The sequence below is a fragment of the Schistocerca gregaria genome, chromosome 3 (genome assembly GCF_023897955.1).
Source record: "Schistocerca gregaria isolate iqSchGreg1 chromosome 3, iqSchGreg1.2, whole genome shotgun sequence".
In the NCBI taxonomy this organism is placed as follows: Eukaryota; Metazoa; Arthropoda; class Insecta; order Orthoptera; family Acrididae; genus Schistocerca; species Schistocerca gregaria.
In genome coordinates this window covers 409,173,175-409,195,085 of record NC_064922.1, presented here as the reverse complement: position 1 = coordinate 409,195,085, position 21,911 = coordinate 409,173,175, and the positions used below count along the sequence as shown (strand labels likewise).

At 38.9% G+C, this 21,911-nt stretch overlaps 1 protein-coding gene across 1 annotated transcript in view; it reads left to right on the top strand.

The window, feature by feature from the left end:
* Positions 1-21,116, top strand: part of LOC126356208 (venom carboxylesterase-6-like) — a 128,961-nt gene extending 107,845 nt beyond the window's left edge. The window contains exon 10 of the mRNA XM_050007021.1: positions 18,673-21,116. Coding sequence (XP_049862978.1) covers positions 18,673-18,862 — 190 coding nt within the window. The 3' untranslated portion in view covers positions 18,863-21,116. The remainder of the gene's footprint in view (positions 1-18,672) is intronic.
* Positions 21,117-21,911: the final 795 nt, after the last annotated feature.

Sequence of the window (21,911 nt, the reverse complement as noted above, 5' to 3'; positions counted from 1 at the left end):
TGATATTGGTCTATAGTTGGAGACTTCTTCCTTACTTCCCTTTTTATACACTGGTTTCACTACACTCATTTTTGGAACCATTGGATATATGTTTTCTCTAATGCTACAATTAAACAGGTAAGAGGTTTAGAAATTTCTTTTAAGCATGCTTTAGTAATAGCACTGGATACACCATCCCATCCAGGTGAAAATTTTTTCTTTAGCATTCGCTTCCACAAATTCAAATTCGGTACACTGGGTGAGATGGCATCGGGTCTCTACCTGTGAATCTATAATAGGGGTTGATTGTTCACCGGTAACGTAGTAGTTATTAAAAATATTACATATGGTATCTGGGTTTTTTATAATGTTACCATCATGTCTTATGCTGAGTGGTTCCATGTTCATCTTGTTGGGACCTTTTCAGTATTTGTCAATCAGCTTCTAGGATGCTTTGCTTATGTTGTCAGACTGTTCTATTGTTTTGCTGTTAATCTGCTTCCTTAGATTGACAATTTCAGTTTTAAAAGTTTGCTTGGCCCTATTGTATTTTTCCTTGAAAACCTACATAGTAGTAGCTTTATAAAGCTGGTTTAGATCATGTACTTCCTGCCTGAGCCTAATCAGATTTGTTGGGAGTTTTAGTCTAGGATTACTTCCATTTTGACAGTGTTTAACTACCTCCTGAATTTCTCTGACTGGACAACTATATTCATAATGATGCAATAGGGTTGAGTAGAATTCATTCCATTTCTCATCCGAACCTTTTACCTGGTACACAGAATCCCATTTCTCATTCGCTAGTTTGTCTTTAAGTGCATTAATATTTGAGCTATTCAGCATTCGTTTCTGTAGCACAATTTTTGTTATTTTAGGCACAACTGAATTTTTGTATTCTATCACCTGACAGAAGTGGTCAGAATAAAGAAAATCTAAGTTACTGTAATTTACCTTATGTATAACATCTTTGTTGATTATAGCATAATCTATTCTAGTGGAACATGTGTCCGTCACTCTGGTGTCAGAGTTCACTATATTTACAAGGTTGTATGAGGTCAGTACATCACTGAGTTTCACGTTTACTATACTATTTAAGTTTGCATCTATATTAAAGTCACCTAATATAGTAAGGTCATTAGAACCAGCCTGACCAGCAACACTACTAAGTTTATCCATAAACAGCATTACATCAGCATTTGGTGGCCTATACACTCCAATCACTTTATGTTTTGGTAACTAAAGATCATTACTGTGGAGCACAATACCTGTCATTTCAATTTATCCTTCTTTGGTGTGGTGTTCAAGAAAGGAATTTTTTTTAGCTTCTACATCCTTATCAACATAAATTGCCACATCACCACCTTTATGGTTTTGCCTACAATAACTACTTGCTAGCAAGTAACCTTCTAATGTACAGTATATTATTTCACTGCATTTTAGCCCATGTTCTGTTATTACTAGTGCATGTGGCAAGCGTTCCTCTATGAATATTCATAGAATGTCTAGTTTGTTTATGAGATATTGCACATTTAAGTGCATTAACTTTAAGGGTGTAAGCCCTTCTTGTTTATTTACCATTTTGCACGAATCAAAATTGTTTGAGTTACACTTTTTGCGACATTTTGCATACACTGGTTTTTTGGAACTGACCTGCAATGACTGAGCACTTTTCTTTTGCGCGCACAGGACTCAGTCATACCCAAAATGCATCCCTGAAAACTATTATTATGGTCCTTTATTCTAAAAAAGTCTCGCTGTTGTAGCCCAGAGAAATTGGAGATTTCTCGACACTGTCTTTCTCGCACAATTTGCTTATGTGGGAAACTAGCTTGGCCTTCCCTTTTCTGTTTAAGTGGAATCTGTGTTTCGTATGTTCATCACGACTCATCTTACTTAAGTCTGTCAAATGTGCATGGCTAAATTTATCACACAGTTTCTTTAGCTTGGAATTGTAGTGTCGAATCTCTCTGTTTACACACGACCACATTGGTAAATCATGTTGCACTGGCACGTTTGTGACGACAATGTTCATTTGAAATAGTTTTGGTAATATGTTACGGAAGCCTTGCAGGGCTGTCTTGCTTTTGTTTTTGTATACGTCGTTGCCACTGCCAATAATCACAATGTGAGCATCTTTGTCCAATTCACTTGTTTCTGTTGTAATATTCTCCACCACTGCATTTAACATTGCACCAGGCTTGATTTTTGTGAAAACTGAATGCTTTGAAGGCATACTTTCGTGAAAACATTTGGATAGATCTTTTCCATGACTGTCGGCATACAGAAGGAGCCCTTTGGTGCACCTTAGGGTTGGCAATTTCTATTTTGGTTCTTTAGCAGGAGTTTTATGATTACTTTCTGGTTTGTTTATATCTATTGTGTTACCACAATCCACTACAAGTGCTGAGAATTTGTTTGATAATGGTATCACTGGGGCTGTACTTACATGTAGTTCTTGCTTGTTTGTTTTTTTTCGGCACACGCCACATTTTCTGCGCGGAATGACTATTAAGAATGGCATTTTCTTGAGTTGGGGTTCGTCATTGTCACTTACCACAAATACATGAACAATCGACACATACATTTTCGTGAATTTAAAGATGGAAAAACTGGAGTATTCACATTAATTGTAATAAGGATGTTACTGCTCTGTCTCCAATAATAATAGTAGTAGTGTTGTTGCAGTCTGACAGTGAAATGTCAGTAGTGCATTAGAAATGAAGAGTTAACCACATGTTAACTTATTAATTATTGCTGCAATTTCTCATTATTGCTTGTACACAACTAAAAAAAACTTATTCATTGCAGAGGCAAGAGAACATTGGAAACTATGCTGTGCAAAAAAAGTATGATGTGAGCAATGACTATATTCACATCTGGCGAAAAAACCAAATGTGGCTTCAGAAAATGAATGGTAATAGCCTGGCATTTAGCGGTCAAAAAGCAAAGCATCTGGACCTCAAAAAAAGCTCTGTGATTATGTGGATGAGAAGTGACAGCATGGATGTGCAGTGACTAGTGAAATGTGCCTTCTAAAAGAACTAGGCATCACCAGTTTCAAAACAAGCTGGGGCTGGCTACCAAGGTTTTTCAGTCAAAGTGGGTTAAGCTTCCAGAGGAAAACTACCACCGCTCAGTGGGTTCCAGGTGATTAAGAGGATAAAGTAGTCAATTTCCATTGCTATGTGATATATTTTCACTGCAAATATTCCTGTACATTATCATAAATTGGTAACACAGATCAAATGCCAGTCTATTTTCAGATGGCACTCGACAACTTTGTGAACAGGAAAGAGGTCATTATATGAACTGGTGGGGGTTAGAAGCCAAGGTGTACTGTGATGATGTGTGTAACTGGTGATGGACCAATGCTACCACTTAATGCGATATTTAAAAAGAAAAATATTCTGAAAATATCAGCAAAAGGCATATTAGTGAGAGTGAATCCAAAAGAGTGGATGGACAGTGACCTTGTGGTTGACTGAGCGGCACATGTTCACCTGTCTCACCATGGTGCATTACTGAATTTACGTAACATTTTGTGCCCGGACAGCTTCCGCGAACATACAACTGAGTAAGTGCGAGACAAGTTGTTAAAAGGGAAAATTGACCTGGTCATTATCCCTGCAGGCCTGACATCTGACCTGCAACCTCTAGATGCATGTGTAAATCAGCCATTCAAAGGTATACCTCAAAAGCAATGTATGCAGTGTGTGGCCAATGAAAACCACAAGTTTCCATTGATGGAAAAATCAAGTGGCTGTATTTGTACCAGATTTGTGAGTGAGTGAAATGTGCATGGGACTCCGTACTGCAACCACTAGTGGAAAAATCCTTCAAAAAATGTGGCATCACAAATTCACCAGTTGGAAATGAAGATGACACTCTGTGAGAAGGTGATGACATATTCTTCGGCTAGTGGTGGTGATGAGTCAAGATGAAAAGAATCCATGAGTTGGAATAATTTTTGTAACCAAACAACAAATTGAAGTTAATATTTCTTTTTCCTTCCTCCCTAAAAATTAGGAAAGCATGGGTTATTTGATGGCATGGATCATTCACATATGTATGCTATTTTGCTGCCCAAATATCAAACTACACCTGCTCCTTTTAGTACCTTATTTCCTCATCTAATGGCCTCAGCATCATCCAATTCAGTTAGTCTGCACTCTACTATACATGTTTTACTTTTGTTGATGTCCCTATTATAATGAATTCCCACCCTCTTCCAATTATTAGTTATGCTCTACACCAATATGGAAAGCCTTTTTATGATTTTGGAAGGAATTGCATTTTCCAGAATTTGTAGGGTACTGCTCCAGGTGTGTTGAATGTTCAGATTACTTAGGTGGCTGCAGCTACGTAACATAAACAACAATCCCAATTACTAAGGAGTGCAACATTACCATTTTCAAAATACAAATGAAACGAGAGATCACAGTGCATGACAGTTTAAACCATTGTTCGGTGGGGGTGCATCAGTCCTGATCTGTACAGCTCCACACACGTCATTTATAAGCTGCAATGTACAGTGGTCTCAATTAATTTTTATCTCAGAAATAGTCAGGATTTGCCTGTAGTTTGGATTGTCAGTGATGTTTGCCAGCTGCATTCCTGTAAGTTATTTAAAGAATCACATTACCTGCTCAAAATTTCTCTGGATGTACCCTTGATCAAATCTTTTCAAAATCAATGTCATAAGGAAATAACTTTCTGGTAGTGTGTGTTAAGTGAAGAGCAAGATATCGCACAGCCACTTTAAGAAAGAAAGTTCAAAGTTTTCATTAATTAAGAGACAGGGGTTTCAGCATAAGTTTAGGTTGCAACTTAGGACCCAAGGTGTTAACTCAATAGTCCTTTAATCATACTATAAAAGAAATGACAGTTGCTATTTGTATTGCCTTAGAACATTCCCCACCAGAATACAAATAAAGATACACAGATGACCAGATTGAAATCAAAACCCAGTTGAAGATATTGTAAATACTTGCGTTTTCTAAATTTTCATAAATCTTTCAGTGCATCTTGGTACTGGCCATCCCAGCTCCATATGTTTTTGCTTCACAATAAATATACCATGATTTACTTCATGTAAACAATAGTATATTAAGACTTTATGTGGAACCCATCACACCTAACGACAATGTAAATCATTCTTTATTCACTGGTTCTGGAAATTCTTTGATGACCCTTATTCTCTCTGGCTTCGAATGGATATGCTATAAAAATTTAAACTTTTCCAATTTACTAATGGTAATCCTTTCAGATGTGAATCAGTTCAATAATACCTTGAGCAAGTTGTGTTGTTCTTCCCAAGAATTTTGTACAGTGAATAAATTATCTACTTACATTATAAACTTCTGAATAAAATCTGACCTCAATGTTTTAAGTCGGATACCAATATGAACACTGACACCAAAATATTGAAACTGAAGAGTAATACTTTAAATTAGTGAGATTGCCCTTTGAACAGAAATATTGTATGTTTATTTCTGGTGTTAAGGGTACTAGCCAATAGCCAGTGCTTAAATCACACTTACAGGGTCAACAAATTTAGCTGATAATTATTTTAGACCTGTTGGATGGTTTCTTTGTATTTCAGTTATTGGATTGAATATAAAGGCATTGAAAACTACTGATACTCCTCCGTTAATCTTTCTTATTGAAAGTATAGAAACATTACAAGCCTCACCCTGTCTTGTTTTGAGATACAGTACATTTGGCCTAAGAGTCTACAGATTTTTACGTTAAAAAATTGGAAAAGAACTAAAACTCCCAAAGAATGGCTGCAATCAAAAAAGGAGCAAACAGTTATTTTCCTCTAAAAGTACCATTGTTTTTATTTCTTGTCATTGTTTATTACACATAATTGATCAAATATAAATTTTTGGAATGAGCAGCAAATTAAAAAGTAATTAAAATGAGACAATTTAAGATAGGGCAAAATCAACATCATCAAAACCTCTCTGAATTATGTTAGAACCCTATAAATAGTACTACCCACAGCCTTCAATCATGTCACAATTTCTGTAATAGTGCCTGCTATTCATAACCTGCAAAGAACACATGAAACACAACTGGATCCAGAAATATTGCCAATGAGGATATTAAAATACAGTAAACTGCTTGTAAAATATTACTTGCTGAAATTTTATTCGATTCCACCACACTTGTTAAAAGGTGTTTCTAGGCTCAGATTGCCTTTCACACAGAATATCTCTGATGTTTCACAAAATATAGGCAATGAGTTTGTTTGGTATAGTATGTGGTGTAGTACAGCTTGTTTCTGTAAGATGGCCCACTGTCAGTGGTATGATTTCTTAAAAATGCCGGTCTCCCAGCTGTAGAGATCTTTCTAAAGGATGCTGTTACATATCATGTATGACAGTTGTGTGGTTACACTGTTATCTGCTAGGAGGTGACTAATGGTATTGGACACTTGTCTCCCACAATAGAAGTTGCGGTGAACACTGTACAAGTATGAATCAGTAGCTGACAAATTCATTGAATTATATAAGAATGTAGTGGCTTATTCTCTCTCTCTCTCTCTCTCTCTCTCTCTCTCTCTCTCTCTCTCTGTGTTTGTGTTTGTGTGTTTGTTTTATAAACCTGAGTGTGCTGTTGAACTATGTAGTTTGTTAGTTCATTTTGTGTTGATATAAACTGCCCCCCCCCCCCTTCCCCACCAATTCAGTATCAACTTCCAAAAAATTTATATACTTCGATGCATATATGTAATAAATAATCACTTGAAATAAAAAAATTGAAATTATTTGGTTAATACAGCAAATTATTATTATTATTATTATTATTATTATTATTATTATTATTGCTCTCTCCTTTCTCAGACATTATGTCTGGTTAAAAATGGAAAGTGATGCGGACCTTGATCAAGCGTGACTTCCTTTTAACTGTAAGGTATATGTCACATTGCATTTAGGAACTTTCGGGTAATCAAACATGTATCAATAATTACAGATTTCTGTAGTTGTATATATACATTTGGATGTAGCTGTATTGCGTTGATGTACTGGTGGATATTGTGTGATATGACTCCTGTAGTTTATAGTACAATTGGTATAATGTCAACTTTATCCTGATGCCACATGTCCTTGACTTCCTCAGCCAGTTGGATGTATTTTTAATTTTTTCTGTATATTTGTTGTATTTGGTATGGATATTTCGATTAGTTGTGTTAATTTATTCTTTTTATTGGTGAATATGATGTCAGGTTTGTTATGTGGTGTTGTTTTATCTGTTATAATGGTTCTGCTCCAGTATAATTTGTATTCATCATTCTCCAGTACATTTTGTGGTGCATACTTGTATGTGGGAACATGTTGTTTTATTAGTTTATGTTGTATGGCAAGTTGTTGATGTATTATTTTTGCTACATTGTCATGTCTTCTGGGGTATTCTGTATTTTCTAGTATTGTACATCCGCTTGTGATGTGATCTACTGTTTCTATTTGTTGTTTACAAAGTCTGCATTTATCTGTTGTGGTATTGGGATCTTTAATAATATGCTTGCTATAATATCTGGTGTTTATTGTTTGATCCTGTGTTGCAATCATGAATCCTTCTGTCTCACTGTATATATTGCCTTTTCTTAGCCATGTGTTGGATGCGTCTTGATCAATGTGTGGCTGTGTTAGATGATACGGGTGCTTGCTATGTAGTGTTTTCTTTTTCCAATTTACTTTCTTTGTATCTGTTGATGTTATGTGATCCAAAGGGTTGTAGAAATGGTTATGAAATTGCAATGGTGTAGCCGATGTATTTATACGAGTGATTCCTTTGTGTATTTTGCTAGTTTCTGCTCATTCTATAAAGAACTTTCTTAAATTGTCTACCTGTCCACAGTGTAGGTTTTTTATGTCAATAAATCCCCTTCCTCCTTCCTTTCTGCTTAATGTGAATCTTTCTGTTACTGAATGTATGTGATGTATTCTATATTTGTGGCATTGTGATCGTGTAAGTGTATTGAGTGCTTCTAGGTCTGTGTTACTCCATTTCACTACTCCAAATGAGTAGGTCAATATTGGTATAGTGTAAGTATTTATAGATTTTGTCTTGTTTCTTGCTGTCAATTCTGTTTTCAGTATTTTTGTTAGTCTTTGTCTAAATTTTTCTTTCAGGTCTTCTTTAATATTTGTATTATCTATTCCTATTTTTTGTCTGTATCCTAGATATTTATAGGCGTCTGTTTTTTTCCATCGCTTCTATGCAGTCGCTGTGGTTATCCAATATGTAATCTTCTTGTTTAGTGCGTTTTCCCTTGACTATGCTATTTTTCTTACATTTGTCTCTTCCAAAAGCCATATTTATATCATTGCTGAATACTTCTGTTATCTGTAGTAATCGGTTGAGTTGTTGTTTTGTTGGTGCCAGTAGTTTAGATCATCAATGTATAGCAGATGTGTGATTTTGTGTTGGTATGTTCCAGTAATATTGTATCCATAATTTGTATTATTTAGCATGTTGGGTAGTGGGTTCAGAGCAAGGCAGCACCAGAAAGGACTTAATGAGTCTCCTTGGTATATTCCACGCTTGATCTGTATTGGTTGTGGTGTGATATTATTTGAATTTGTTTGGATATTAAGTGTGGTTTTCCAATTTTTCATTACTGTGTTTAGGAACTGTATCAGTTTAGGATCTACTTTGTATACACTCCTGGAAATTGAAATAAGAACACCGTGAATTCATTGTCCCAGGAAGGGGAAACTTTATTGACACATTCCTGGGGTCAGATACATCACATGATCACACTGACAGAACCACATAGACACAGGCAACAGAGCATGCACAATGTTGGCACTAGTACAGTGTATATCCACCTTTCGCAGCAATGCAGGCTGCTATTCTCCCATGGAGACGATCGTAGCGATGCTGGATGTAGTTCTGTGGAACGGCTTGCCATGCCATTTCCACCTGGCGCCTCAGTTGGACCAGCGTTCGTGCTGGACGTGCAGACCGCGTGAGACGACGCTTCATCCAGTCCCAAACATGCTCAATGGGGGACAGAGCCCGAGATCTTGCTGGCCAGGGTAGTTGACTTACACCTTTTAGAGCACGTTGGGTGGCACGGGGTACATGCGGACGTGCATTGTCCTGTTGGAACAGAAAGTTCCCTTGCCGGTCTAGGAATGGTAGAACGATGGGTTCGATGACGGTTTGGATGTACCGTGCACTATCAGTGTCCCCTCGACGATCACCAGAGGTGTACGGTCAGTGTAGGAGATGGCTCCCCACACCATGATGCCGGGTGTTGGCCCTGTGTGCCTCGGTCGTATGCAGTCCTGATTGTGGCGCTCACCTGCACGGTGCCAAACACGCATACGACCATCATTGGCACCAAGGCAGAAGCGACTCTTATCGCTGAAGACGACACGTCTCCATTCGTCCCTCCATTCACGCCTGTCGCGACACCACTGGAGGCGGGCTGCACGATGTTGGGGCGTGAGCGGAAGACGGCCTAACGGTGTGCGGGACCATAGCCCAGCTTCATGGAGACGGTTGCGAATGGTCCTCGCCGATACCCCAGGAGCAACAGTGTCCGTAATTTGCTGGGAAGTGGCGGTGCGGTCCCATACGGCACTGTGTAGGATCCTACGGTCTTGGCATGCATCCGTGCGTCGCTGCGGTCCGGTCCCAGGTCGACGGGCACGTGCACCTTCCGCCGACCACTGGCGACAACATCGATGTACTGTGGAGACCTCACACCCCACGTGTTGAGCAATTCGGCGGTACGTCCACCCGGCCTCCCGCATGCCCACTATATGCCCTCGCTCAAAGTCTGTCAACTGCACATACGGTTCATGTCCACGCTGTCGCGGCATGCTACCAGTGTTGAAGACTGCGATGGAGCTCCGTATGCTACGGAAACTGGCTGACACTGACGGCGGCGGTGCAAAAATGCTGCGCAGCTAGTGCCATTCAACGGCCAACACCGCGGTTCCTGGTGTGTGTGATCATGGCTTGTACAGCCCTCTCGCAGTGTCCGGAGCAAGTATGGTGGGTCTGACACACCGGTGTCAATGTGTTCTTTTTTCCATTTCCAGGAGTCTATTTCCAATATTTGTAGTAACGATGAGTGTGGTATACTATCAAAAGGTTTATGGTAATCAATGTGTGTGTAGTGTAGCGACCTTTGTTTAGTTTTAGCTTGATATGTCACCTCTGCATCTATTATCAGTTGCTCATTACGTCCTCATGCTCCTTTGCAACAGCCTTTTTGTTCTTCATTTATAATTTTGTTCTGTGTTGTATGTGTCATTAATTTCTGTGTAATGACTGAAGTTAATATTTTGTATATTGTTGGTAGGCTTGTTATGGGGCGATATTAAGCTGGGTTTGCTGTGTCTGCTTAATCTTTAGGTTTCAGATAAGGTATTCCATGTGTAAGTGTATCAGGGAATGTGTATGGGTCTGCAATGTAACTGTTAAATAATGTTTTTAGGTATGTTCTTAGATATGTTAAATAATTTAGTTAGATGTGAATGTGTTGAGGTGAACTTCTTTAGCCAGAAATTTGCTATTTTATCTTTTCCAGGGGCTTTCCAATTGTGAGTAGAATTAATTGCTTGGGTGACTTCATGTTGCAAAATTATCACTTCTGGCTTTTGTGGTATCATCTTGTATGTGTCTGTTTCTGCTTGTATCCACCGTGCATGCCTGTTATGTTGTACCAGGTTTGACCATATGTTGCTCCAGAAGTGTTCCATGTCTATTATGTTTGGTGGATTATCTATTTGAATGTGTGTGTTACCTATTGTCTGGTAAAATTTCTTTTGATTTGTGTTGAATGTTTGTTTTTGTTTCCTTCTATTTTCACCTTTTTTGTATCTTCTAAGTAGTTTGGCCAATGCTTGTAATTTCTGCTTCTAACCTTTTTCGTTTTTTGTCTGATATTTCATTTCTTATAAATTGTTAGCTGTCCAATGTCTTTTCTCAGTTTTTCTATTCTGATCTGTAGCCTGTGTTGCCATGCTGGTTTTGTGGGTTTCTTCTGTGTGTTGTTTGGTTCTGATCCCTGCCTAGTGTGTATATTTAGTGTAGTGAGTGCTCCTGTATAAACCAGTAGTTGTAACTCTTCCATGGTTGTATTTTCATTAATTTTGTTGTAAAAAAAATAGAAAGAAACTTCCACATGGGAAAAATATATTAAAAACAAAGATTCCAAGACATACCAAGCGGGAAAGCGCCGGCAGACAGGCACAATGAAGAAAACACACAAACACACACACAGAATTACTAGCTTTCGCAACCGGTGGTTGCTTCTTCAGGAAAGAGGGAAGGAGAGGGAAAGACGAAAGGATGTGGGTTTTAAGGGAGAGGGTAAGGAGTCATTCCAACCCCGGGAGTGGAAAGACTTCCCTTAGGGGGAAAAAAAGGACAGGTGTACACTCTCTCTCGCGCGCGCAGCGCGCGCGCCCACACACACACACACACACACACACACACGTGTATGTGTGTATATATGTGTGTGTGTGTGTGTGTGTGTGTGTGTGTGTGTGTGTGTGTGTGTGTGCGCGCGCGCGCGGGGGATTGGAATGACTCCTTACCCTCTCCCTTAAAACCCACATCCTTTCGTCTTTCCCTCTCCTTCCGTCTTTCCTGAAGAAGCAACCACCGGTTGCAAAAGCTAGTAATTCTGTGTGTGTGTTTGTGTGTTTTGTTCCTTGTGCCTGTCTGCTAGTACTTTCCCGCTTGGTAAGTCTTGGAATCTTTGTTTTTAATACATTAATTTTGTTGTGTATGGTTGTGTTGATAATTGTTATTGTTGTTTTGACTTGTGGGTTATTTGGTGGTCTATGCAAGAATGGTCTAATGTCTGTATTTGTGCCTTTGTATTCTATATATGTCAGCTGAGATTTTCCTTCTATATCTAACATGTGTGTCACTTTGTGTTCTATTTGTGCTTGTTCTGGTGGCCGTTTTAAGATTTTGTTTTCCTCTGATTGTTATATGATGCGTGTTGTTCTTTGTTTGTTTGCTCTGGGATGTTTGAGTCCATTACTGTATTTTCTTCTTCTTCTGATTGCACATTATTTTGTTCCAGCCTTTGTTGTTCTTGTTTGACGTTTTCTAATTCTGACTGGGGTATCCTGTTATTTTTTATTATTACACGTATCTGATCAGCTAGTCGTTGTCCTATTAAAAATTTTAGTTCTGGGTATCTGGTAATAAATGTTGTGTATACTTGTGATCTGTATCCAGTTGTGTTGGTTGCTAAGTTTGTTGCTTGGTAATAACAGAACATGAGGTGTCAGTTAACTTCATCTGACCATCTCATCCTCTGTCTCTTTCTTCTAGAGTGGTTGCAGGAAGCATATCCTTCAAAACACCTATATTTGGATTTAAATCATTTTCCGTGTGGCTAGCAGTGTCGTTACCATTGTGGACGGGCATAGGGTTCAAGTGTCATCCCCGACCATGACAGCACTTGTCTGAGGCTTCATTAGTTGTGTCCTGAACCAACTAATCACACTAAAAGGGGGGTTAGCCCTATTAGTGGTTTGTTCCTTTCGTCGCCTTTTATGACTGGCAGAACTTGCATAAGGCCTATTCTTTTCACGGACATTATTATTATTATTATTATTATTATTATTGCTGTTGTTACTGCTATTATTATTATTATTATTATTATTATTATTATTATTATTCTGGATCAGTTTTAATTTTTAGCAGTCTCTCTTAATTCTTCATGGTTCTATTGGATTTAGTATTTTTTTTCTTTGTGAGGTGAGTGGATATAAGACGTGTGAGTGTAGAAAAAAAAAAGATCTGGATCTCCTCATCTGACTGAGATCACAGCTTTCAAATTAGTCCTATGTGGAAAAATTCTTTCCAGCACTGGGACTCGAATGTGGGATTCTGGGTGTTAGTCAGGCATGCTAAATTCCCAGATCTGGAGTTGTACTGTTGTTGCAGTCTTCTATCCAAAGACTGCTTTGATATAGGTCTTGATGCTAGTCTATCCTGTTAAAGTCTCTTCTTTTTTATCTAACTACTGCAACTTGCATCCAATTTAACCTGCTTATGATACTCAATCTTTGGCCCACATCTACAATTTTTACCACTAACACTCCCCTTCATTGCCAAATTGACAATTCCTTGAGATCTCAGGATTTGGGGATTTGTCTTGTCAACAGATAACTGCTGTCAGTCAGGTTGTGCCATAAATATATTTTCTCCTCAATTTCATTCAGTACTTCTCCATTAGTTCTTCAGTCTGCCCATCTTATCTTCAGCCTTCTTCCATAGCACCACATTTCAAAAGCTTTTATTCTTTTCTTGTTAAACTGTTTATTGTCCAAATTTCACTTCTGTACTTGGTTACACTCAGTACAAATACCTTCAAAAAAGACTTCCTAACATTTATTTGTATTCAGTGTTAACAAAAATCTGTTTGTCAAAAATGATTTCCTTGCTAATGCCAGTCTATATTATATCCTATGTATTTGGCCATAATCAGCTATTTTGTTACCCAAACACCAAGACTTATTTACTGTTTTGAATTTCTCGTTTCCTAATATAATCCCCTCAGCATTGCCTGATTTAATAACACTACATTCCATTACCCTTATTTTGCTTTATTTGATGTTCGTCTAGTGATGTCTTCCATAGACACTATCCATTCCATTCAGTTGAAGTCCTGTGCTGTCTCTTACACAATTACAATACCATTGGCAAGTCTCAAGATTTGTGTTTCTTCTTCCTCAACTTCAATCCCCTTTCAAATTTTCTGCTTGGCCCTATTCCTCTGAAGATAAACCATTTCCTATAAATTGAGAAATCCACTGGCTTAGACAGCTTTGATAAAGGGTAGCATTTTGTGACCTGACATGTAGAAATGTGAAGCTTACAAGGGAACCTCCCCATCGCCCCCCCCCCCCCCCCCCCCCCTCCAGATTTAGTTATAAGTTGGCACAGTGGATAGGCCTTGAAAAACTAAACAAAGATCAATTGAGAAAACAGGAAGAAGTTGTGTGGAACTATGAAAAAATAAGCAAAATATACAAACTGAGTAGTCCATGTGCAATCTAGGCAACATCAAGGAGTGTGGAGGCGCAGTAGCGCCGTGGACCCGTGGTTAGCGTGAGCAGCTACAGAGTGAGAGGTCCTTGGTTCAAGTCTTCCCTCGAGTGAAAAATGTACTTTCTTTATTTTCGCAAAGTTATGATCTGTCCATTGGTTCATTGACGTCACTGTTCACTATAATACATTTTGTGTCTGTGTTTTGCGACCGCACCGCAAAACCGTGCCATTAGTAGACGAAAGTACGTGCCTCTCCAATGGAAACTGAAAACATGTGATCGCAAGGTCATAGGTGAACCGATTCCTCCACAGGAAAACACGTCTGATATATTCTATACGACACTGGTTATGGCATGTGCGTCACATGACAGGAATATGTTGGCGACCCACCTAACTTGCACACTTGTCGAATGGGTAAAAAGATTCTTCTACCTTGCCCGATTTAGGTTTTCTTGTGGATGTGATAATCACTCCCAAAAACTGATGAAAACATAATAGTTTGTCACATGAACAGAAAATAAAAAATTAAACTTTTCAGTCAAGGGTAGACTTGAACCAAGGACCTCTCGTTCCGCAGCTGCTCACGCTAACCACGGGACCACGACGCTCCTGTGCTTATATTATCCTTAATGTTGCCTATCTTGCACATGGACTACCCAGTTTATATATTTTGCTCAGTTTTTCATAGTTCCACACAACTTCTTCCTGTTTTCTCGATTGATGTGTGTTCAGTTTTTCAAGGCCTATCCACTGTGACAACTTATAACTAAATCTGAGGGGGGTGCGATGGGGAGGTACCCTTGTTAGATATGGTGAAACTGATCGCCTACGCATGTTTTACTCTTGTTTGCATTTATGGAGAATGTGCAAGGTGATTAAACCTTGATGTGGCTGTAAGTTGTTGGACATCTATGCCTCATTTCAGAACATGAAGTTAAGAAACTTGACCACTCTTTCCAGTAGTACATCCAGTAGTACAGGCAGCACTTGTGGCAGATCTGACAACAGAGAAAAAGTTTTTCAGAGTGCACTGTTCTGTTGTCATTGTTGAACATGGAGCTCCGCAGCTGATGACGTGTATTTGTTCCCATGTTGCCCCAGTAACATCATAAGTTACGATTGTGGTGGGAACAGGATCATAGCAACGGGTCCGTAGATCTATGGGAACATGTTGCTTCATTAGATGAATAATATTTCTTGTTGTATTAGTCAATGATCATGACTGGATATGCCATCATCCAGGTGAAGACCTGCTTGAAACATGCACCACACCACAGATACAGGCCAATGTTGGCAGTATTATACTAATGGGGCCATTCATCTGAGCTTTCATGGAAGCTGTGCTACTAATCAAAGGCACTGGGGCAGTTGAACATTATTGGTGACCACCAGCATCCTTTCATGCTTGATGTCTTCCCAGGTGATGATATCATTGTGCAAGGGCAGAATTGTCCTACAGTGGTTTGAAGAGCATGATAATGAACCGAAACTGCCTAAGGCAACAGAATCATCTGATCTATGCAGTGCAGAATCATTGCTGTATTGTGTTCCTTGATATACCAACATGCTGTTCAGCAGGTGGTCATAAAGTTGCGACTTGCCAGTGTATATTTTGCACACTGGGTGGAATAGTGTTCCATGTCTGGCTTTCCCAAGGATCTCAATAATTCTGAAGAAATGTTGTCTACTTTGGAGCCTTGTTTTGACTCTGGTCTTTCAGTGCATTGTAATATTCTTACAGTATCATATCACCCACCTCATCTTCGTCTACACTCTCTTTCCTTTTTATAACACTGCCTTAAAATTCATTTCCCTTGCCTAGTTCTTCTATTTATTCCATCCACCTTCCAGATTTACCTTCTTCACTTAGAATTGGTCTCTGAATTTCAAACTGTTACTGTTGCCATTTTTTCAAAATGTCTCATTAACTTCCCTATATAGAAGAATCAGTCTTTCCCCAACTCATCATGTTGTTTGTTGGTGTGGTCTTCAGTACAAAAACTGGTTTGATGCAGCACTCCATCTATCACTATCATGTGCAAGCAGTAACTATTGCAACTTAGATCCTTTTGAATCTGCGTACTGCATTCATCTCTTGGTCTCCCTCTATGATTTTTACCACCAACACTTGTCACCAATACCAAATTGGTGATCCTTAATGTCTCACAAGAGAATGGTCCAATGAGACATGTCAAAACCTATCCTGAAATTTTTACAGAGGAATAAGGCAACAAAAGAAATGCACTACCAGAATTTTAGCTGCTATGAGGCAATGGAAGTATTTTGTAAAAAATGTTGAAGTTACACATTTTTGCCACGCAGAGAACAACTTATAACAGCGTTTTTTAAAGCCCTGCCCACATAGCAAGTGACTCAGCAAATCACTCGTGCAGTGGCGCATAGCGGTATTATTGGGAGTTCAGACACCAATTCTAAGCATCTATAGTGTGGTTTACAATGTAGCGAAAGGAAGCGAACATGTACGAGTGAGCATTTGCAGAAAATTCACTACCATTCACTTGTATATGGGTTGAATAGTTTATACTAGAGGGAAAAGAAGAGAACATGAGGTAGCGAACATTGCCTATGAATACAATGTTATTTGGTCTTAGTTTTTGGAGCTAATATTCGGCATGCAGGATACAACAAAATACCAACGTCTAGAAACAGGCTAAAAATATTGGGGATGAATAACCCATTTTTCAGTTACTTGGGGTCAGTGATAGTATTTGATGACTATGCTTGGAGAAGCGCATAAAGTTACTATACTAAATTCTAAGCACTATTGACTGTAAAAGGGTCAAATTAGTATGATAGGCTTAATGTAATTGTGTGAAAGAATGTACAGTGTTGCCTTCATTGTCCTTAATATCTAATGACCAACAGAGGTCATTTTGAATAGTGCTATCAGATATGCATCAAAATAGTGTAAAAAGAACCTAAAGCTAAACTACACTCCTGGAAATTGAAATAAGAACACCGTGAATTCATTGTCCCAGGAAGGGGAAACTTTATTGACACATTCCTGGGGTCAGATACATCACATTATCACACTGACAGAACAACAGGCACATAGACACAGGCAACAGAGCATGAACAATGTCGGCACTAGTACAGTGTATATCCACCTTCCGCAGCAATGCAGGCTGCTATTCTCCCATGGAGACGATCGTAGAGATGCTGGATGTAGTCCTGTGGAACGGCTTGCCATGCCATTTCCACCTGGCGCCTCAGTTGGACCAGCGTTTGTGCTGGACGTGCAGACCACGTGAGACGACGCTTCATCCAGTCCCAAACATGCTCAATGGGGGACAGATCCGGAGATATTGCTGGCCAGGGTAGTTGACTTACACCTTCTAGAGCACGTTGGGTGGCACGGGATACATGCGGACGTGCATTGTCCTGTTGGAACAGCAAGTTCCCTTGCCGGTCTAGGAATGGTAGAGCGATGGGTTCGATGGCGGTTTGGATGTACCGTGCACTATTCAGTGTCCCCTCGACGATCACCAGAGGTGATCGACACCACTGGAGGCGGGCTGCACGATGTTGGGGCGTGAGCGGAAGACGGCCTAACGGTGTGCGGGACCGTAGTCCAGCTTCATGGAGACGGTTGCGAATGGTCCTTGCCGATACCCCAGGAGCAACAGTGTCCCTAATTTGCTGGGAAGTGGCGGTGCGGTCCCCTGCGGCACTGCATAGGATCCTACGGTCTTGGCCATGACAACACGAGGCACCTGTACATTCCACAAGCTTTGAGGATTCAAATAAAATCATTAAAGATGGTTTTTTAGAAATCTGATAAATAATTAGAAAGATACTGGGTAGCACTAAGTTGTGTTTGGAATCCACAATCCATCCTCAATTTAAATTACTTGCAACTTTATATCGATCAAACAAATGAAACTGTTTGTTATTCTTCTTAAAATCACCCTTGTTCTTCAGGATTACCAAATGGATTCTGTATTTCGTTTTTTAACTCAAGTTCTCTGGCTGGGTTAGGGTTGTTGTAGTACATAACAACGCACTGCAATAATATGGTAAGGTAAAGTATGTGAAATAGGAACAACACGAATCTAAATTAAAGTTAGTTCATCTGATGAGTGCCTTCTCAAACACATAGTTGTGTTAAATATTATTAAGCATTCAGTTAAAGGCACAGTCACTGATCTGAAGTTTTCAGTTCACGATGAAAAAGTGAACTCGGTGGTTTTCCTTTTAGTACATCTATTTTTCCAAAATTATTTAATTCTGAAATAGTTTGTGTAAATCTTATAATTGAATAAGTAAAGATTATGGCTTGAAGTGCATTGAAAGCAAATGAAGAAGACCTTACTGATGTGCTTGTCCTCTGTTCAATATCTCTTCTTTACAGTGTGTATTTGTCTTTATTCTGTTGGTTGTGTGTATGTCACTCACATACTTTTTCTGAATTGCGTTAGTAAGAGAATCTTAACTTGAAACAGGGTTGAATATTTTAAGTGTAACATTGTGATTGAGCTGGAAATAATAAGCAGCAATATGAAATGCGTAAGACTGTTTGTTTCAATGCATTGTTTTAAAGCATTTTAATATTTGTAAATATAACAATGTTAAATATTTAAAATGTCACTTAAAGGTTTAATTATAAAGCTATTTGTTGTAATTTTATTCCAGGAACCCGAATGCTCAGAAGAGGTTTAGAGATGAATGGGAGAATGTTGCATCCCATGAGGTTGAATATTTTAATATAAGTATTGAACCACATGCTGCATTTGGACTGTTTCATGAACGTGCACAGTTCTGGGCGTCCCTTCCTTTAAGAAGCCAGCATACACATTCGTATAAATTCAGAGATGAGTTGTAATGTAACTGCCTTTGACAGCATTGGAACAAAGTTAACGTTAGCACATAGCTCAAAATGTCTGTTTATATTCCACACAGTCTCTACTAGTGAGACTAATTCCCCAGGGATGAACAATATGCCTGTGAGTGATACAGCAAAGTAAACTAATTTTCTCTGTGTTCTCCCTAATATGAGCAGTTTAGGTTTATTAACAGAAATTGTATACAATTATTTAAATCACTAGACATTAGTTGTTGTGCATCATCATCAAATGCAGACACTTACATTGTGCCACACATTATGTGATTATAGAAAGAGAGGAAAAAAAAATAGAATGAGTACATTTTAGTTTGCATACAAACTAACAGTACAAATTAATGTCACTGGCCTAATTAAAATGTGGAAGTCAGTATCATTCAAAAAAAGTTCTGGTATCAATTAAGTTTTATTTTAATAACACTGTCAGTGATTTAGATCTATGTGACTAACTTTGCATTTCACACTTCGGTGTTTAGTTGAGGGTTTTAGAGAACAACTTTGACTATTTCTCAACCATATCAGTCTCTGATAGCACACAGGAAAGATGAACACCTGAACCTTTCTGTGTGATCTCTGATGCCTTTTACTTTATTATTATTGTCATTTCTTCCTATTGGGGTGGGGGAAGTTAGTGATAGAAATTTCATGAAAAGGTATGCGTAGCAATATAATGAGCTTCATCCTCTTGGAAGGATTTCATAACAAATTAAGATTAACATACTTTTCATCCGTTACTAAATCATTCGGTTGATGCTCAACTTCATAGAACTTTTTTTTTGCATGTTGATAATACAGTTGCTATAGGTATATTTATTTTTTTGTAGTTCACTGTTGCTATTTGAGTTTACATTTTGTCATTTAGAGATAGTAAGGGGAGCTGAGGATGTTAGAAAATGGAGTGCCTGAGCTGTGTGTCAGCTCTCAACATATATAGCACTGTAAAGATTGTTCTGAGTCCTTCGATTCCATCGTCAATTGATTCTTTCATATTTATCATTAAGCTGCGTACAATTCTGTTGAGATTCCCCTCTCGTGGCATGTCTAGTTTTATTTATCTTTGAGTCGTTGCTTCCTGTTAGCTTTGTGTAAGGGAATAAGATCTTTTTTTTTTTTTTTTTGGGGGGGGGGGGGGGGGGGGGCGGCAGCCGGTTGGTTGCCTAGCAGTGACAGATTCGGTTGGTCAGTTTTTAAAATCTGGAATTAGAGAGTGTCGTATGAGGAGACCACGGCGTGTTGTGGAGGTGGAGAGTTGGCTGTTGTTCCGAGAAACCGCGTAGTCTATCCTGGCGGTGCGAGACGAGTGGGATGAGTTACAGCACAAGGCTGTAAGCTCTTGCTGTGAGCACCCGGGGGCCACGGCTGTGGTTCCGAGTCACTACTTGGTGGGAGCGGCAACGGATGTCTTTAAATTTTCCATCTGGAGGCGGGAATGATGGACTAGTAACTCGCCTAACCTGAGGAGTGGTATTTTGCCACTGTGAGTGCAGAGAAGACGAGGGCTCCGGTGAGAGAGCGTGTGGCTGCATTGGTGGGTTTTTAAAATTATGTGGCTTTAAAATTGTTAGTTACTGTAAAAGATGAATGACTGTATCTTTATTTTGATTGTTTTAATCTACTTGGCATCCCTTGAAAATACTAGTTCTGCCTCCCTGTTTGCGAGCCCTTGTAATTTAATATCTTGTTGTGCCAAAGTTTAAAGAAGTTGGCTCCCTACATGTTCGTAGCGAAATTGTATGCAGATTGGTGTTTTTTGTTGTTTCATTACTTCGAAAGTTTTAATTTTGTTATTAAATGCTGTATCAAAGTCTGTTTTAAGGAAAATGGCTTGGTTATTAATGGTAAAGTAAAGTTTTTAATTTCATTACTTGGAAAATTTTGATTTGTTATCAAATGTATTATCAATGTCAGTTTTAAGTAAAATGGCTTGGCCGTTGACTGTAAAGTAAATTGTTTTGAAAAGGCGCTCATGTTCCTGGTCAAGTGATAAAGAAATGACTTTTAATGGTTGAAGTAATCGATAAAGAAATTGTAAATTGCAACTCGACAGTAACCAACCAATTTTGGCCCCGTTTCCCAACTGGGGGTTTTCCTTGATCAATCGTAACACCCGTCTCAGTGCCATGGTGAGAAATTGAAACATTTCAGATGTATTCTTCTGTTTGAGTTCAGTAGAGGTGTGACAGCAGCAGAGACAGCCAGAAATATTTGCCCCACATATGGGGATAATGTCATTGGATCAAGCACATCAAGAAATTGGTTTCCCCAGTTTAAGGAGTATTGTTCTGACATAAGTGACTCTCCACATTTAGGAAGGCCTTCAGGCAGTGGCAGATGCATATGGGGGGCGCACGGGATACACAAGCCTCCCCTTGCAGGCCCACCTGCGCCGCTCCTCCCAGTCACCCCACATGCTATTTGTTCGTTTATTTTGTCAGTCGACTCGACTGAATCAAGTTATTGAGTAGTTGTACTTTCCTATGTAGCACTTGTGTCGGTGGCATTATCGTATTTTATAAGTTTCTGTCTGGCATTTAGATAGCTAACACATGCCTATGCGAAAAGTTGTGGCCATTCTAGTGATCTCAAGACATTATTCTGCTTGCGCGAATATTCTGCTGTTTCTTATCATAGAACCTTTGATACGCAGCATTATAAATGTGGACTATTCACCAAGTAGGAAGCTAATTTGCATTCAGAAGCAGAAATATTAAGACTTAAGAATGAATAAGTAAAAAGTCCTAGTTGTATCAAGTGCAACGAGACTGTAACAATATTTTTACCAATAAAGTAACAGTAGTTTCCCATACCTAACTCGTAATAAAAGTTACGTATGGGAAACTCCTAATAATGACTTTTTCATCATGGTCAAAGTAAAGGTAGCTCAAGATATGTTTAGCACCCCCTTCGTGAGGTTTTTCTGTATCCACCACTGCCTCCAGGATTTGATGAAGATAGTTTAAACACATAATCCACAGTGATCCCCATCATTATACTCGAGAACTGGCATATGTGATGAGCTGTGATCATTTCA